At 40.4% G+C, this 19975-nt stretch overlaps 1 protein-coding gene across 1 annotated transcript; it reads right to left on the bottom strand.

The window, feature by feature from the left end:
• Nucleotides 1–13437: 13437 nt before the first annotated feature.
• LOC140237602 (sperm microtubule inner protein 11-like) lies at nucleotides 13438–19716 on the bottom strand. The gene is made up of 3 exons (XM_072317534.1): nucleotides 19304–19716; nucleotides 17584–17722; nucleotides 13438–17414 (listed from the first exon to the last, which is right to left on the bottom strand). Exons 1-3 carry the CDS (start codon nucleotides 19566–19568, stop codon nucleotides 17366–17368), a joined length of 453 nt encoding a protein of 150 aa, XP_072173635.1. The 5' UTR covers nucleotides 19569–19716; the 3' UTR covers nucleotides 13438–17365.
• Nucleotides 19717–19975: the final 259 nt, after the last annotated feature.

Here is a 19975-nt window from a genome sequence, read left to right as displayed (position 1 = left end):
CATAAGAGTTCGCTTAATTCCGGAGGCGGAAAAAAAGTGATCCGCCCATTGTAAGGTGTTAATGAATAGGGAGTGACGATGAAGAAGGCGCAAGGGATATGCCCGACACAAATCTCCTGCTTTTCTTCCTTACAAACTCGCTCTCATTTGTTCTTTCTCCTTCGCTTCTATTCTCCTCTTTACTCGGCACCTTTTCAGTCTGTTGGTGACGTGAGACGCCGCTGTGAAAATAGGTGTATAGATTTCAAGGGTTTCGCTTTTAAGAGATGGCGTTTGATTGTTGATGTTGGTTTTGGGTTCCGATTGAGTAGGAGGACCGCGCGGCTCAAGAAAATGTGCGCGCAGACCCCAGTTGACATGTGTGACGACCAATCCTTTCAGTGGAACATTGTATTCACCTTGTTTTTATGTGTGTGTCTGTGTGTGTGTGTCTGTGTGTCGTACTGTGATGTACACTTGTGAATGTTGTAACTTTCATTGTGGATATTTGAGAAGGGCCTCGTTGCATCGGTGGCAGTATAGCTTGATATCAATTCAAATTCTATTAACACATTCATTTAGAAATGAAACAGATGTTTGAGTGTCGTCTACTAGCATTTCGTTTTGTTGTTATTCTTATTATTATTTTTTGCTGTTGTTTTGGTAATCGTTGGTGAACATGGAATTCATTTTTAGCAAGACGGACTAACACTACCCAAATAAGTGACACCATCGAGCTAGTAACACTTGGCAAATACACTTCGTATCTAAATCCCGAAGATATCATAACAGGGAATATGGTATTCAAAGGATCGCCAAGAAAAAAAAAAACCGAGTAAAAAATTCGAGTTGATTAGTTTCCTAGGTATGACCTTTGTCTGCGACATTTGCGTTTAGTAGCAACGGTGGTCCAGTAGGTAAAATCACGAACTTTCATTTACGGGGTCCCTGCTTCGAGCCTCCCTATTGCAGTGGTTTTTCGCGCCCATAGGCAATGCACTTAGTTCGTCTTTATTGTTAAGTCCTTTGGATGGTACTTACGCCGATGATAGATTGGTTTCTTGATATGTAAGCATCAAATAAATCATAAATCTGAAACGATTTCGAATACTACCACTGCACTCATGAGTATGGGGCCACAGATTTGGCATTGTTAATTATGGTGATTGTATATAGTTTACTTATCAAAGCGCTATAGAATGAAAATACCAAGTCTGTTGTGGGTTCATTATTTTCTATTATTAGGCTCGTGGTATCATGTCAAGCAAGTTCATGACTTCACACATACATACACACACATACACACACACATACACACACACACACACACACACTTTTTTGTTTATTATATCCTTTATTTGAATTTCAATCGATATCAGGCCCATGTTTACAATGAAATTAATATGAACTAAAAATAAGCAGCTGTATTCTTCTCTCTTGTGCTGCTAAATCATATTTTTTTAAACATACAGTACAATATTTTTTTTTACAAATCACGCACACACACACACACACACACTCACTCACACAAAGTTAAGTTTTGCTTAAGCATTACACCTTATCAAAACATTTATGGATAGTTTTGTGGCGTTTCTTGAAAATTAAAAAAAAAAAAAATTACACAAGAAGTATAGCATATACATAAACCTTTTCCAAAATACGTGAATGGTCTTTTGATTATAGAACCCTGCTTGCGGGAACCTCTTCCCTCATATTCTATATCATCACATGTCAATACCGTTTTTCTTTACATTATCTCCCATGAAATAGAAACCATACCGGAGTTAACCACGATGTAGTGGTTTTTGTTTGTTACTTTGATTTAGCAAGAGGCGCCATTAACACAGAAAGTTACGATTCGCACCATTAAAAGGTACATGCCATCGACGTGTGCTTTATGTGTATGTATTTTTGTCTGCGAGTTCATGAATAGGTCTTATCGTATTTCCTATATAGTACCTAGAAATTCTTACAAACCACATGTATATACAAACCATATGTATATCTACATGTATATATATATATATATATATATATATATATATATATATATATATAGATATATACAAATAAATGAAGTTGGATTCTAATGCATTATGTCAACTTGTTTGTCTTCATCGTCTTCATGCTCTTATTCCAACACGCGGATAATAATACCATCATATATAGATATAGATATAGATATATAGATATATATATATATTGTATAATGTGTGTGTATGTATGTACGACCTCACGCAAGTTACCCTCAGTTGGATATGATTTTGTACAGGCGAAGAGATAATTGTCCTGATCATTCTTCTATTCGTCTGTCTATCTGTTGTCAGGTCTATTGAGTAATCAAGACAGTCTAGATGCACCATAGCCTGTTCTTTTTACTATTCACTCCCGAAAGTGTGGACAAATAGTATTTTGAGGAGCTCCAAGAGCCTCCGGTGGAAAGTTGACATATAAAGAGTGTCGATTATGAACAACTGCAGACGACTTTTAAGACTGACCAAACAGAGACACGACCACCAATCCCACCCACTCCATAATGCAGAATATGATGATTTTTCAGCAGTTACTTGATCTTTGCCATCGGCTTTTTCTAACCTATTCATTATTTTCTCTCATTCTCCTCGATTTCATTATTTTTATCCGCCCCTTTCGTCAGCTCTTCGCCATGCATCTAACGGAGCAGTGAAAGTGATACGACTACGATCAAATTCTGAGCACCAAACCTTACAGGCGTGAAATGTCCAGATCTGGCAAGTATACATACGGCCCGGCTGTACCGCCTCCACTAACCACGGCGTGGCTCGCCAGAGGCTCTTCAAGACAGTGATACTGGGTATTGTGCGTGCTTGGGCATATTGCCTAAGCTTTGCGAGTCCGAGTGGTCAATGGTCCCATGGTGTTTTTTATCGCAATTATTGGGTATAATTGGTACAAATCGGTCATTATATACCACGGGTCTCGTGCCGAGGTATACTCGCTACTCGGTGTGTTTCGTCTGCTCGTTGTTGTTGTTTGTTTTAATATCAATGCTATTATTATTTTAAGCTATAGAACCGGAGTGGGCGTTTCTGTGGGAGTGTGCTAATTGTCTCCCTTTCAAACGAGTCCATTGAATGATATGGAATTGGGATGTGAAATGATACGATCAGTTTTAGCAAAAGACGCAGGGTCATCGCGCAGAATGTTGATGCCCAGGGCATGTCGCACAGAAATCAAACACTTCCACACACGAGACAAACAAGAGCAGATGTTTCCGTCAAGTAAAGTGGCGATTATAACCCTAAAGTATGAAATACAACGACAAAAGAAAAGAGAAAGGTATCTGCAGGGTTTGGAATACCAAATATAAACAAAAAGTATCGTAAGAAAACGAGATATGATGTATTAAAGACAGATACGGCGGAGTGATGACGTCACCTCGGTAAAGGAAAGAGGATCGTGTTGTATTCTGCTCTGGTCCCCACCAACCACTTAGTCTCATGATGCAATAACAAAGAGAGAAACGAATAATTACTACCTTACATGATTATCTGATAGCAAACGAAGTCTCCTCCGGCCTGTATATAATGAAATAGTTTAGGGGGTGGATTACTTTACTTCATGAGATAAAGAAACACCATCCGGCGAGTTTGTTTGTTTGTTTGTTTGTTTGTTTTCTCTGTTTGGCATTTTCAATACTTAATCATGATGCTTTGTATCAAAATTATGCGTGTATCGCATATATTATGCATGTTCGTGTGTGTGTTTGTGAGTGTGTGCGCGCACCTATTTATGTATTCCGTTTGATCATATACAAAGGGAGAGAGAGACGGGAGATGCTGTATGTGAGAGGTGCCAAGATGGCGGTCACAGACAATACAGTGGAGGCTTTCTGTAAGGTTTCAAACACATGCCATCTGGATGCATACAGTTAAGCGTCGACATGCCGCAGTGCTTCTATTCATTTACCTGCAAGCGGTATATCAGAGTTGAGTTCGCCCCGCCACACGGGTAGACCCTTTCCCCCAATCAACGTCTGACACTTCCCCGGCTTCCACCTTTTGAAATGCGTCCCGCCCTTCCAGAGTCGAGGAGCGATCAGCGCACCGGCTCTTCGATTTCTCCTTCTCGAGAAAAGAGGAAGAAAACAATGCGCCGAAAGTTATACCCGCCCCTGTTATCAACCGAACACATAGCGTGAAATTCAGCGCTTACATTTCCAATCCAAACGGTAATTACCGCTGGCCTTTGTCCCTATTCTGAGGAGATAATTTGACCCAGGAACATGTTGTTGCATCCTTTCACCACGACTTTCTTTGAGCGTATTCTTTGTTGGCGCGTTTCTTGAAGACACCAATTATACGCGAAAGAACCAAGTGTTACAAAGATTATGAACATGTAAGAAAGACGGATTGAAAGAGAAAAAGAAAGCTAGGGGAGAGAGAAGAGAGAGAGAGGGAGAGAGGGAAAAAAAGAGAAATGGAGAGTGGGTTGGGTTGTGGAGAGGGGGAGAGCTGTCTTATGCGAATTTCCCAAGACGACGAGCGATTAATCATTGCAGTGATCGATTATCGAAATACCACCCGACACCGGTTGCGTCGTCTGCCCCTTGGGAAGCGTCCAACAATATGCAGAGATTTTGAACGATATCCCAGCAAGACCAGGCGACGTGCTCCACGAATTGTCCATGAGGATGCTGTCGCGAAAAATCATGCGAAAAGTTCGTCATCGCGATGTCTGTCGTGACCCATAAAGATGGACTTGTTGTAGAGCCTCTGCTAAAATATCAACCCCTTTTCGAGTCTGGGTCAACCGCTGTTTATAATGTGATCATTAAATGGACTTAAGCGTTCATGGTTTCTAGTTTTTCCTATCTATATATGTATGTATATGTATATATATATTTTTTTTTCTTTGTTCTAGCTTTCTATCAATCCATTCATCCATCATGCCAGATTAGCTATCAATCAATCTATCAATTTGTCTGTCATGATCTTTCTTCCTTCTTTCGATTATTTTTCCCCTTCTTTGGTTCTTTTGTTCATTTCTTCTTCCTTCTTTAATTTCTTTACATTAACGGGAGCCTTTCCTTGTCTATTTCCTTGCATGAGAGTTCCATTTAGTTGAATGACACGTAAATGTTGTCGTTCAAAATCTTGCTCATGTTTCCCTCACGTCGATTCTCCAATGACAAGAACCGACGAGTACACTGTCCTGTGCAAGATTGTAAGGAGACGGTTGAATGACCTAACCATTTTCCTCGTTATTACGGGTATCTTGTTATATCAGTGTTCGTTGTATCGAGGTTTCCCTGTTTAAAACAATTATGGTCATTATTATGACATGGTGACAGCAGGAACAGAAGGTATCATAATTATTCAGCATTCAGTGCCGATCTCTTAATGAACATTGATGCTTCAATGTTCAGGATGAACTTTGACATATTATAGAAATATTTGAGAAAAATATCATGAACAGTTTCACGAAAATGCTACTGAAGTCCCGGGAAAAAAAAGAGAAACAGCGAATTAACTGGAACAACCTTGATATCTTCAATTTTGAACGAAAGACTTCTCTTTTCCAGCAACTTTGCGAATGGTGTGTGACATAATGGTGGGAGCTGGGCGCCTTTGAATGTTCTTTACAGACAAATGGCACTATATAAATGCTGTTCATCATCATCATCATCATCATCATCATCATCATCAATTTTCTCAGAACCGTGTAGATCTGATGGAGTAATGATCCCATCACCTCACAAGTTTCCCTCAGACCTGTACACCTTAATCTTCGCCGTTTGATTCTTTCAAAGTGGGATTAAACACATTTTCCCGTATTTTTGCATCAAATAATTGTAGAATTATAGCAACTTAAATACGTGACATTTAGGAGGGGAGGGATCGCAGTTGCCAAATCATCAACCCGAAACATCAGGTTTTGATAACTTTGCTAAAATATGAAAGTTGTGAGAAAACGACACCATGAACACAGCTCATTTGCTTATATAGTTATAATTATGTGAGTGCAACAACAGCATACTTAAGCGAGAGAAAGCGTCACTCCAAGATCCCGTGGAAAAACACACACACACACACACACACAAAAAAAACTTTCATAATAATCTAAGTTCGATTTTAATGCAACTTCAGCTTGACCATGGAGTGAGCATAGAGCACATCTACAATCAATGAGCTTCGTTTAACAGCCGCGGTCAGACTGGCAAAAGATCGAAGTCTTCGCGATCTTTGGTCGTCGTCCGTTTACACTGGCAGCCAAACTTTCCGATCTCCGGATCGAGAAGTTTTGGTCATTAGTGCGCGCGCAAGAAAGAAGAAAGAGTGTGCCGTCTGATTGATAGTGATTGTGACGTAACAATGAACACCTGTACCACACAATAGCCGGCCGTGCGCTTCAGAGGCACCGCCCGAAAACAGGTGGTGGAATGGTCACGTGACCAACAAAGTTTCAGTTTCTAGCGTTCAAAAGATCGAGAAGTTTGGCGGGGATGGGGAAATATCCCTTGTTTGAGCGGGACGTTTCGCGAGAAGTTTGCAGTCACACCGGAAAAATTTCGAGATCTTTAAGACCGTGATCACTTCTAGACTTTTTGCCAGTGTGACTGCCGCTTATAGCCCTCATCCCACTTCTTCCTTTAAAAAAAATCTCGTTATTATTTACACAAACAAGTGTTTGAGTGACTGCCACTTTAAACTAAACTTGTTAAGAGTATATCTCTCATCTGCATAATTTTGTACCATCTAAAAATAGTACTGTGTCATCTGCATACTGGAGAATCTTAAATTCTTTCGCGCCGACAAAATATTCCTTTCACCGATTTTCGAATTAACATCCAGAGAATTTCCACGCATAACAGAAATGAGCACGGCGAAAGTGTGTCGTCTCGCCTACATCTCCTCTTCTATGTGAAATCTGCACGTTACTTGGCCATTAACTAGGACACTTGAATACACACCATCGTACTGTAGATTTATCCACCGAATGAAAGAATTACCAGAAAGGGTTTTAAGCAAGAAAAATGGTGAGAGACACTGTCAAAGACCTTTTCTAAATCAATTTAAAAAATAATCCCAGGGACCTTCTCCTTTCAGTACAGATAAGTATATCACATAAAATTCGAATATTTTCACCGATAAATCGTCCCGTCAAAATTCTGTTTGGTTAGCGTGAATGATACGATTTAATACCGTTCTAAGTCTACTGGCAATACAACTTGATAATATCTTATAAGCAACATTTAACAACAAAATTGATCAAAAATTCTTTAAAGCATATCCATTTTTTTTTACTACAAGAGAAATCTCTCTCTAACAAAGCTCGCTCTTCAACTGTAAGATATTAATGGAAACGATCTCAACTTACACGAGAAAAAAAAAGTTCTTCTGCATCACAATTTGCGTGATTTAGTCTATAAACGTTCGTTTTATAATATCTTCTTTTATAATATCTTCTTAATTCTGGAACACCATACCATTACCATTAAATTCCACAACTTTTTTTTTTTATACTATCCTTTGTTTTTCTAAATTCAAGAAATACTCTGTTGGTTTTTCCCCCAAATTGTATTTCTTGAAGCTGTCTATTTGCTACTCTTTCAATTAATCTCTAGTGTCTAAGTTGTTCCAATTCTTCTCTCAATAACTTAATTTTGTTTATATTTTTTCTAGTGTTTATAGTCTGATCTAAAAATCGTTCTACTTCAATTATCTCGTTAACAAGATCATTTCCTGCTCTTTTTACCTTCTTTTCCTGTCAAATAGCAAACATAATTGCCACTGCTCTCAGTTCCATCGACAGTGTATCAAAAAAGAACTGATTATAAATTACAAAATTAACGTATAGTCACCTTTACTGACAATTTCAAATTGTTTACCGTTAAGACAACCAAATTCAAGATACTGTAAGGTAATATCATTTACCTTCTCCTTAATATAAAGTCAACAAATTCAGATTCTTCAAATATGCCTTATTGAATTTCCAATAACTGAATTTCTTGTGACATTAACACAGTGCCAAGGCTGATAACTTAATGGTCAGTTCGATATTCCAAATCAATTTCAGATTTCCTGACCAAAGAGAATAATATCCGATGACATGAAAAAAAAAAATCCAATCTACTTTGCTTCAATGGTGTAGGCTGTCACCAGGTAGAAGATTTTATACCAAGGTGACATGGACACTGTGTGTTCGGTTGAGCATTGGTTGAAAGCAAAGTACATGTATACATCTACACATACTTATATAGGCCTTACTTTCAATAACGCCATGACAAAGTTCAGACGGGGTCATCCCACGAGACCGACACCCACGAGTCATACAACCCACGAGTTCCACATTGAAAATAAAAAAAAGTCCATGAGTCATACAGGTCACGAGTCATACAGTAGCCCACGAGTTCGACAGTAGTCGGTCTCGTGCATAGGCCTTAATGTTAGCATAGGGTCGAACTCATGGGCTGTATGATTCGTGAGCTGTATAACTGATGGGCTGTATTACTCGTGAGCTCTATGACTCGTGGCCTGTATGACTCGTGGGTGTCGGTCTCGTGACGTGCACCCGTTCAAACAGCTACTCCGCGTAGGTTCTCACCCTTTAGTTCGGTGTGTAACTGTTACTGAATCCTTGGTCGCAAACCAATGACCGATTAGAATCTGTTGCCATCACCGGAACAGTTCATTCCCTTTCAGTGGAGGACCATACATGCCGGGAGGACCGTGACAACCACCCCAAGAATCATGTTAATCCCAATAAAATCGGAGCAATTAGGAGTCAAAAACCTGGAGAGGGGGCACATGACGTCTTCCGCTAGACCATAACTCTTGGGTGCGACAGATTTCTCGGACAGATGTCGGGCCGCAGAGATTTGAAAGCGAGAAAGGGAGAAAATTATCAACTGGATCGCTACAGTTAGATTTTGCTTTCCAAATAGCTAATTATTCCTAAGTATTCATCAGGGTAATTGTGGCCATGGGGGCACGTGCGGGAAAATATGAGAGGGAGATTGAAATTAAAGCGCAGGAAAAAAAAAAGTAACAACACAACTTTAGGATTGGTGACCGCGCGTCATCGGAATCGAGAAAGGAAAGCTGTAAAATGTCCACGGCCACTATGAAAGTGTTGCTGGCTCGGAATTCTACGCCGTAATCCGTCAATGTCAGGTACGGTGAAAGAGAGAAAACACCATAGTCCCGAAAAGTGTGAGCACCTTTTCTTTCTCTCTCCCTCGTCCTTTCTTTGCCTCCGTTGCCCCCCCCCCCTCCCCTTTTTTTTACCCCCCCCCCCCCTCCCCCCGACTCTCTACATCTCTCTCCTGTCCTTTCTTATTCATTTTCTCATTATTCTGGTGGTGTTAATCCTCCTTGGCACCGAACAATTTCCCTCTAAATTGCACGAAGCTTTTTTTCCCCTCTCCCTTCTTCTTCTTCTTCTTCTTTTTTCTTCTTCTTCTTCTTCATCTTCATCTCCTCCTTCTCTTCGTCACTTTGGATATTTTCTGAGGGATTTATTTGCCGGGTTAATGCCACAAAATCTTGAGGGAAGATGAAAGCATGAATAGGGATATGAGGTCGAGAGAACCGCGGTACGGGTAGAAGTCGATCACAATCTGATGCCCTGGACGTTGGCGAGCTTCATTCATCCATACAGTGATCGTTATCACTGCCCATTCATTTGGTTTCTCCTGCTGAACACCTCTTTTCTTACGACGTCAATGGTTTTGTTTTTTTTTTCCTGCAGACTGGAGAAACACTATAATATTGTGGAGAAAATGTTCCTTCCTGCTACTTCTTTGAAATACTACATTCTGTTGAAAGCGACAAGAAGACCATACTCGCTGTTTCTAACTAAAGTATAAATGGAAGAGATTTATACACGAAGGAGAACCCCATATCATTATGAATTTATACCAAATCAGTGGGAATGCTGGAGGATGATTGTTCCAATCCTTGTGGGATTCATTAAGAGTACATTATATATCTATTGTTGTGTGAAAATTATTTGCTTCAGACCATACTCGCTGTTTCTAACTAAAGTATAAATGGAAGAGATTTATACACGAAGGAGAACCCCATATCATTATGAATTTATACCAAATCAGTGGGAATGCTGGAGGATGATTGTTCCAATCCTTGTGGGATTCATTAAGAGTACATTATATATCTATTGTTGTGTGAAAATTATTTGCTTCAGAATGGTCTCACATTCATGTAATGTGTAGTTTAATGTTTCCAGGTTAGCGTGCCTGGTCAGTGACGGGGCATTAATCTGCACATTACTTGGATATGAGACCGTTCTGAAGCAAATAATTTTCACACAACAGTAGATATATAATGTACTCTTAAATGAATCCCACAAGGATTGGAACAATCATCTGTCAGCATTCCCACTGATTCCCACTGATCGGTTACTAGCCATCCCCTTTAAGCTAAAAGGTGAAATAGCAAGAAATTGAAAAGAGAAAAGACAAGAAGATTAAAAGAAAATATACTAAATGTGATCGTTATCATTATCCTGTTCGAGGCATATGTAGTATGTATGTTTCAAACCTTCGCTCTCCGTGGAAAGACGAAGACTGGGAAAGATAAAAACACTCTCGAGAGATGGCGCTATTGATTACCAGAAGAAGTTTTACGTTATGAGTTTGACTCCTAGTAACCTTTTTGTATGGTGACGTCTTCCGTACAGTACGATGACACTCAAACGTGGGATGATAATTGGAGAAGGGTATAATCTGATCATATTTATTATTAAGCTTGGTGTGATCGTTGTTTTCGTCTTTGTTTTGAATTCACGGAGGATCTCTTAAGGAATAACTCCAAAACGCAGTAAAATTAATGGTTATTAAGGTATAGTCTTTGAAATAAAGGATAAAAAGGAAAGTTTGATTTACACAATTTGTCCTTCCTTTGTCCTTATTTTTTTTTTTGTCAGCCTTACACGCGGTATCAACATCACATCGCTACAGCCATCTTTGTTGCCTTCGCTGTCACCTAAACTGCTCGATTATTCCGCAATTTTTAGCCTTGGTCCACTGTCACCGCTATCTTCAGTCACCTCATTTTAAAAGTTGCGGTGTAACGTGGAAATTCTTCGTATTTTATACCAATAATTCTCTAGAAGGCAGAGGTGACATAGAATTGAATGAAACACAATAGATATGGATTATTGCATTAATATGATCATAACACAACATGAAAATGCACGAATTCTTCCGACATTGATAAAAAAAAAAATTGTTACTCATAGACAACAGTTTTTGACAGCATATGCGGAGTCGGTGCATAATCTCGAAGTTAGCATCAGTGGATGATAGAGCGTAATAATCAAACCATTAAAAGTTAAAAGCGTATTCATAAATTCATAACATTGATCCAGTGTGCAAGAATGCACTTTGTGAGTTTGTTTGGCTGTGTGACTTGAGTGTGATGATGTGTATGTGTGTGGGCGCCAGAGTGCGTGTGCATTTGTATGTGGGTTCATTTGAGTCCTCCAAACCCCACACCCTGTGAGGTTGCTCCCCCCCCCCCCTCCACCTTCATGGGGACAAGTTCCCTCATCCTATGCCTCGGTACCACGAGGGGCTTATAGGAGGATGCTCATCGCGTGCTGAAATACACAGAGCAGTAGGGAGTGGGGACAAAGGGGGGGGGGGGTGCGGTGAGGTAGAACAGATTTCCCGATGGCTGAAAACTTGACATTCGCGGGCGCTTGGCTAATCATCGACAACACCGCTAGACACGTTGTCTTAATTGTAGCCTCGGGCTACGACTGCCTAAACATCTTCTCCAGTCCTCCATATCTGGCTTTATTCGGCTTTCAGGGCGAGAACACTGAATTTCCAGGGCACACCGGAGATATTCAGCGGTAGGGTTCCGTTTCCGAGTTCTTTGACACATTATGGTTCGCATTTGATTGAGATTCAGGAGCTGTTTACTACCACTACTTACCCGACTTCATCGGGCGATGGTGTAGAATATTCTTTTTGCTTCCAATAGTTCAATGAAAGAGCGATAGTCGTAATTTTTGAGGCACACACACGCACACATACACACACGCACACACCCTCACACAGACAGACACACACACAAACGCACACATACACGTACACACACACGTCGTTGAAGTCTCGCAGGCAACTCGGCGGAGAGCTGATGCCATCACATTCTAATGTACGAGTAATAATCGTCTCGAACAATGTGCATTTGAAAATTTGATATCATTCCTGCGCCGTTTCTGATAGCCCAAAAGTACCTGGTCAGCTAATTACTGTCAGTTATTTCGTGCCAACAACCCCTTATAATGATAATAATCGCAATAGCCCTCCAATCCTGTCCCCCTCCCGCTCCCCCCCCCCCCCCCCCCCCCCCCCCCCCCCCCCCTTTAGGCATGCTATACCGCCAACACACCTGCCCGGCAGCGAGGACACCGATCTACGGACTGACCTAATACTGAAACATTCTTGCACCTGCCCCCTGACACAATGCCAACATTCGCTATTATCAATTTCAGCCCCGGAAAACTGCCATATGATCTAAAAATCCACAAATCCCAAATAAAACCCCCTTTGTTGCAAATTTGAACCGTACAATTAATGTTCGATTGATCTTTTTGCCGCCAACGCCACAAAAAAATTCACCCCATGTAACTCGCGCATCATGTTGAATCATTAGAGGTGAATGATGTGTTTCTATATCTTGATTACCTATCTCCATGTTTGATGGATTGCTCTTGCCATCGACGGCGAAGACTAATCTCGTGTCTGTTATGATAATGGATTGTTCATCCCTGGGTTATCATCATCAGTGGCTCACTCGACGTCGGCTCTCATCACCGCTGATCGGCATCATGCGCGTTATTACCGCGGCTGGGCCCGGCGATCAGGCGACGCCAGGTTGGCCCGATCAGCGGGGAAATGAAAAGGTGAGCGTTCAGCAGTCACACCTTGATGAAACCAGGTCACCCCTGTCGTCGGCTGCTGCTGAAACGTGTCGTGTGTTTGGCGTGTCTACAGTGTCTTCGCCATCGTCATTATCATTATCATCATCATCATCATCATCATCATCATCATCATCATCTGCATCGTTTCGCTGTCATCATCACTGGTCACGGTCATTGTCATCTTTATCATCGCGTTTTTTTTTTTTTGAAATATAATTTCCGTTTAAGATGATCATAGCGTTCCAAATTGCGGGGGGGGGGGGTGATAGAGATTTGATCTATACTCATCTCCTTGAGACGGAAACACAAAGGACATGTGGCTCGCAATGTTTAGAAGTTTAAAATCCACCTTCTCCTCGTCTTCGCTGATATAAGTGATCAATGTATATATAGCACACACAAACAAAAAATAAGGAGTTCATGGTTAGCGCATGTCTAACTTGACCCCTACACCACAGACTTTCAAATAACATGGAAAAGATCTGTGACAGAGCATTTTTTGTTGAAGCATGCCACCTTTATAATCAATGTCAATGAAATGCGTGTGCAGCTTTTGTTAAACATTATTGATGAATCCCTTTCACCTGTGCGTTCTAACAAGGTGAAACACACAACTTAACATTCCAAATCCTCATTTGCCTGAGGATTCTTTTTGTTTGAAAGTCAATGGCAATACACAAACATTCTCATTTGACCTTTATTTTGCACATGCGCAAATCGCAACCGTGAACTCCCTTATTTGGTTTAACTTGTCCTTTACGAAAACGTTTCTTTAAAAAAAAATTGCAAATTCACCAGTCATTTAAATATTGAAGGTGTGTATCAGTGCATCGAACGACGCGATCATGAAGTTTGCTCGTTATTTCACAGCAAAATCTCGGAAACTTCAAGTGACTTGAAAGCAATTCACAGCGTATAATGTTTATTAATGTGTAAATCAATGCTGGACTCGCAACTTGCAAAATAACTCAAAATTAAGGACAAGCGTGTCAAACGCCCATCGGTTGTACATGTACTGTTGTGACAAAGACTAATTTATTCAAGCAAAGAGTAATTTACATGCTTACAATGAGAAAAAAAAAACAAGAAACATTTAAACATTGTTTTGGAAGAAAGCAGCGACACAAAAGTAAAACGGTGAAAATCGAGCGAAATGGGACAAAATACCCGAAAGCTGCAACTATCTGAGGGCATTTGAAACGGGTGTAGTGTTGCTGAGTACTTCAGAGTATTCTATTCATGACCTGTCGTCGCGATTACGAAACATATTTTTCCCAGGACTCTACCAAAACACATAAGTACAGCAACTGTAGCTATCCATGGCAATGTGACCTCATAATATGTATACTCGAACTCATGAGAAGACAATTATATGAACGCACATTTTACAAGAACAAAGGAATAAACAAAAAAAAGTTGTCTTTTTATCAACGAGGTCATGGAGGTAAGCGAAGATTATGCAATGTGCAAGACACCTTGAAGTCGCGCAAACCAGACGGCTAGCTTGAACGTGTCTGATAACTCCTTGGTCCTACAGAGCTACACGTTAGAATATACCATGCCAACATTCAACAGATATGCATAACTTTCATATTCCCACTCCGCATCGTTGTGAGTTTCTCTCACCTCCTGCATTACTGTGATTCTGAAATTGAAACAACTTACTCATAAAGCAGGTTACAGCTCCTCCGAGTGATAGCTGTGTACGAGTGCATTGTAAACAATAATATTGCGCTGGGGTGCAAATATTGTATCACAATTATTATTACGCTATAGAAATCTAGAGATATCCGTGTACTATATATACAACCTGTAACAAGTACAAAAGTTCGTTCATTCGGCTCTGTGTTTAGCCCATTATCTCATGCATTATGATAGTTTGGGGGTGGGAGTGGGGGGGGGGGGGGACACAGCAACAAATAAACAGAGTCAAAGTGACATTATTTCGTTTAAAAAAAAACCCGATCATGATTGAATGACATATATTTTATCCCTTCCCAGCTCCAGTCCCCAGAAACGAGTCGAAAGAACGCTCACCCGGTCAGGTTGAGAGTCATTCGGAAAATCTCGGTCTCCTTCCACTTAGTGTATGCGAGGTGCATTTTGTCAATCGTCGTGCAAAGCATTTGGGTTGAACCCTCCACGTAAGATCCCCACCTCTGCAGCAAGTTCGTAAATGCCAAAGGATTTGGCACTAAGCTACTGCCTGCATAATACACTTATCATTACTTCAAATAAATCCATTTATCCAGTTGAGAATTCAAATTACTCTTGAAAGTATATCCCCAAATATGAATATAGACATCGGAATATTTTCTGTCACGGAACGGAAAAAAGTATCGTAACAGAAATACAACTAAATAGGATTAGTCCCAGGTACCAGTCTCTATCATTGCATACAATATAGACCCTCGTCAGAATCGAACTTCTGACGTAGGTTGACGCGGTACTTGCAAACTACATTGAATATAGCATGCGCTGTGTGTGTGTGTGTGTGTGTGTGTGTGCGTCTTCCGTGTTTGTGAAGGGAGAATAAATCCTCATGAAAATCAAAATCAGAAAAATGAGATAGCTGGTTGCGATAAACGGGAAACTTTGTGTAATGCCAGATTGGATACAATGTATGAATATCTTATAAATATGTATTGTTAAGACAAACTTGGTCAATTTTTATTTCAATCACAACTATTCAATGTTAATGTTATGTTGTCACATTGGAACTCCTTCCTGTCTCCATCCAGACTACACTGCAGCTGGCACCTTTTCAGGCAACCCTCTCACCCTGACTAAACTACAAAAGAATTGACTTAATCTTGAAAGAATTGAAAACTTTTAATTTGATCATGTTGCTGATACATCATACAATCTTTGTTCAAGCTCACAGTAAACGATTACACCAAGAGAAACCAACAGCTACCGCGGTATTGTTCTGTATTTGACAATCGAAGGTTTCTGACACGACGATTGTACACAAAGTAAAGGCTACATGTACAGCACACAGAAATGAAGAAGTGCGCCCTCTATTGACAGGATACAGCGAGCATAATAATTCTGTTTGGCTCTCCTTCAACAGCTGTGTATCATACATCGGTTGTATATGATTATTGTTGCAGAATAACGAAAGCTTGTTGGGAAACACAATGGCACCAAAAAAAAAAAAAAAGAAAAGAAAAAAAAAAAAGATTACTAAAAGTGGATTGACTTGGGAGGACTAGAGATTTCATATTTGCATCCCCCACTGACATCACCTACTCATCACGGGATGGCATCATTGTTGTTGTTTTCAAAGGGCTGGGAGGAGATGGATTTGGGCGAGATGTACTAGTGGCACACCAGTTGCAATATTCTATGCAATGATTTGGAAATAATGAGCCTCCTGCTCTCACGTCTCATATCACTAGAAGTAACAGGGGGGAAATGTGACATATTAAAATTTCAGAATTAGCCTCACTTCATGTTTATATGAAAATAGTGGTTAATTAACCTTTTGTATACTTTGAGTGCCGATTGGCACAGAAAATCCCATTGCGTTGTATCCACTGCCCAAAGTCCTTGACAGAGAAAGCATTGAATGTTTACTTTAGGATAAAACATTATGATATTCCTACAAGTCACTCAGACTTTTCCCTTTAGACATCATAAAAAAAGTGACATAATCTGACATTAACTATTAGAGTTAGCTCAAATCTTACTAGCTAACTGAACAGGACATGATTGAATTGCTTTTATGACAAATTACTATTAATTTATTTGAAATAGATATCACTGCTTCTTTTAATTTCTTTACCCTCATAGTACTATGGCAATGGAACATTTCACATTTGACACATGATCTGCTACATGATACACATCACAAGATACATGTACGATGATGACGGACTGTTGTCAGCTCTATGAAGGTGATCCAATCACATGACCATAAAAGAGAAAAGCAAAACGGGCAACAGATACCGAGGATGCAGACTTTCATCTTGTCATGAAGCAGTCATGGGCACATAGACACTGATGAGGAATCACTAGATGTGACATAAACCATGGCATCAGATCAACATAAGCATGCAGGCAACATCCCAGCAGAAGACATAAAATTAGTATGCACCGCCGCAGGCAGCATGACCCTGGATATATGGAAGCTCAGTCGGCCTGATAGACAGAGGACGCTTTCACAGTGCTATGGAAAAGTTTCTACCCCACTTCGGTACTCTTGTGAAAATGAAGCTCATCCAGCTCTCAAGTTGGGCATTTCTAGCTTTCCCTTTATTTCCAGTATGCAGTCACGGTGCAGTTCATCAGGAAATATAATGTAAACTTTGTGTGGGAGAAGCTTGCATCAAAGAGGTGTTTGATCAAAGGCTTGCTTCACTGTGCTGATAAATCTTCACAGGTATTCATTCAAAAGTTCATTCGTATACTTCACTGCAATGAGTCCATGCATTCCAGGACCCTCGATGGTCTAGAATAATGAGAATTCTCTGTTTGTCTGGCTCATCTCTTTTACAAATCTGAAACAGAGAACAGAAAAAGGAGAATAATGAATCACCTGTGCACATATAAACTCACACTATGTACATGTACTGTATCTGCTAATGAATACATAGCATGCACAGTGATAAACTACACAGCATAAAGGCAACAATAAGTGAGAGTATGAAGTACAGAGAAAGAACTTACTTGGTCATTTCACTGCTAACATGAATGTGTCGTGGAACATGTGTCCAGGGTTCTCTCTGTTTCAGAGGGATCTCCTTGTGATACCAGCTGCCAGGGATTTGAGCTGTGGTGACTGGGTTGCGATACAAGTCGAGAGGACCTGTCGAGAAAGAAAATTTTGAAGACGGGCTTGGTGGGCAGCCGGGAAAATAGAACACTCAGAAACACTCAGACTTTACAGGTGATGAAGTGTTTCAGCAGTTGTAATTACATTGTATAAACAATGAAAATCACCTTTTATATTTATGTTTTCAAAATGCTATTTTTGCTACATCAGTGTTAAGAGAAAGGGTAAATGATACTTGGGTAAAACTGCAGAATCCCCCACCACAATATGCATGTAATTGTACGCTACATACTGTCCTGTAGTTTACTAATTGTTTGTGTAATACACGCTGAGTCATACATGTAGAATAAAATCTAGGCAAGGTCAGTCAAACTGTTCAGTGTAGGGTGTGCATCATGGGATGTTGTGCACATCAGTGTGGTGTGGTTTTTTCTGCACTTGCTCCAAATTTTGCTAGTAGGGAGCTTTAGATTTTAGACGCGCGGACGTTCAGAGGGAAAAAGCATGTTCTGAGCGTCGATCTATTTTTAGCTTGCGTCGCCTGAGTTTTTCACTACGCGTACTGGGCTATTTTTACGTCTGCACAGTTTACAACGTAGAGAACTACTTCATGCATGATCATATGGGGGCGCGATTTTATTTTTTATATGTTGCGTCCCAGCGTAATCTAAAGCTACTTTTCCACACGACGCAGGGAGAGGAGAACGTCCAGCGCACTCGTCGTCTCAAACGTCCGCGCGTCAAAATCTAAAGCTCCCTAGTGTGTATGATTGAGGGTACCACCTATCGCCACCATAAGGATCTGCAGCTCGTTTATTCCAAAAGTATAAAATTTGCCTAAGTTTTGCCTCAAATAGCCTATGCCATAAATACTGCAGTTTCAAATATTGTGACCATCCTGTTGATTCTGAATCTCTGTCGTAGTGGCTAGACCTCTAGTGAAATAACGCTATTTTAGTGCATGCGATGCATTTTCTTTGCGCAGCTTAATAAAGGGTACCTTAACATCTACATCCCCTCCCTCAAAAATAGGAAATACACGTGAATTTCACAGTCATGCGTCATGTTCGCAATTTAACTAGAAGAACCTAAGCGGATGAGTAACTGAACCATGTTTAATCCACATATTTACTAGTTTGTTAGTTTGTTTATGAGTTTGTTTTTTGTTTCTTCGTTATTTTCATAGCTTATGGTGCTTAATCCCAAGCATAATTTTTCGTTCTATATGCTAACAGCTATGATACGCAGGGTGCCGATGTTACGTGGTACCGATATGTCAATGTGGTACCCCCGGCCTTACCATAACTTAGTATACCCAGTCATTGGGTGTCCGGACAGGTTGTGGGACCGGATGCGTACTGTAAAGTGTGTCTGGTTTGACAATGACGCGCCTCCGTAAACAGTTGTTTGTCAGTGATGAGCTGTGTGTAAATGCGTATTCAAAGTAAAATAAGCAAGTCAGTACGCGCGAGTCTTAAGTGTCCTACTGTAATTTCATGATCTGTACTGTTAATTGTTAGTGTAACACTAACGACACAACAGGTTAATTTACATGGACCTGAACTAGAAGTTAACCCTAAGTAAGTTCTGTTGAGTTAGAGGAGCAAAACTTACCTTTAGCACATCGCGTGTGCTTGTGCAACCTCTCGGTGTATTTGACGTAAGAACCGTGGTGTTCTGGATGATCGACGGGCTCGATGACATTGTTATACTTGTGCATGTCGATTGGAGGTAGCTTTGACGTCTCGGGTCGGAAGGACACGTAGGAACCCTCGGGGATCCGATGGGAGAGATTGTACGTGTACATGGGGTTAGGTTCCTTCACCTGAGCCCGTATCGGATACTGGTACCCGAGCTCTGTCAGATTAAAGAAAGACATGTTAATCTCTTAGGATCTACTTGACCAGCGATGCTAGAGCAAGGGAGATAGTGTGGTATTAGCCTACTTTTTGGAAAGAAAAACTGCAAAAAATCAATGCAGCCTCCCCTTTGTACGCCCCCTGGACGCCGATTGTATTGTAGATAGCAGAACGATTACTGCATGCTAGTGCTGACACACTGCGGGGGCTAGATACGCGATGGTTGTTATGCAGTGTTTCCTCGGTTACGCCTACTGTTCTGATTCTCACTAATGAGTAAATATATCTTTACATCACTGTAAAAGAATGTAATTTCATTTTTAAAATAAAAAGATAATTTTCATGATTTTATTCGATTTTTAAATAACATCAACAAAATTATAAACATTAAAACAATTTCTTGTGCTAGATATTTACGACGAGCCTA

The sequence above is a fragment of the Diadema setosum genome, chromosome 14, assembly GCF_964275005.1.
Source record: "Diadema setosum chromosome 14, eeDiaSeto1, whole genome shotgun sequence".
In the NCBI taxonomy this organism is placed as follows: domain Eukaryota; kingdom Metazoa; phylum Echinodermata; class Echinoidea; order Diadematoida; family Diadematidae; genus Diadema; species Diadema setosum.
The sequence above is the reverse complement of the archived record's forward strand: the minus strand, read 5'-3'. Positions and strand labels throughout refer to the sequence as shown.

Coding starts and splice junctions, on each gene's coding strand:
- LOC140237602 (XM_072317534.1), bottom strand. CDS start 19,568: ATGTCTTTCTTTAATCTGACAGAGCTCGGGTACCAGTATCCGATACGG. Junction 17,723..19,303: donor GCACACGCGATGTGCTAAAG/GTAAGTTTTGCT, acceptor CTTTCTCGACAG/GTCCTCTCGACTTGTATCGC. Junction 17,415..17,583: donor GTTAGCAGTGAAATGACCAA/GTAAGTTCTTTC, acceptor TCTCTGTTTCAG/ATTTGTAAAAGAGATGAGCC.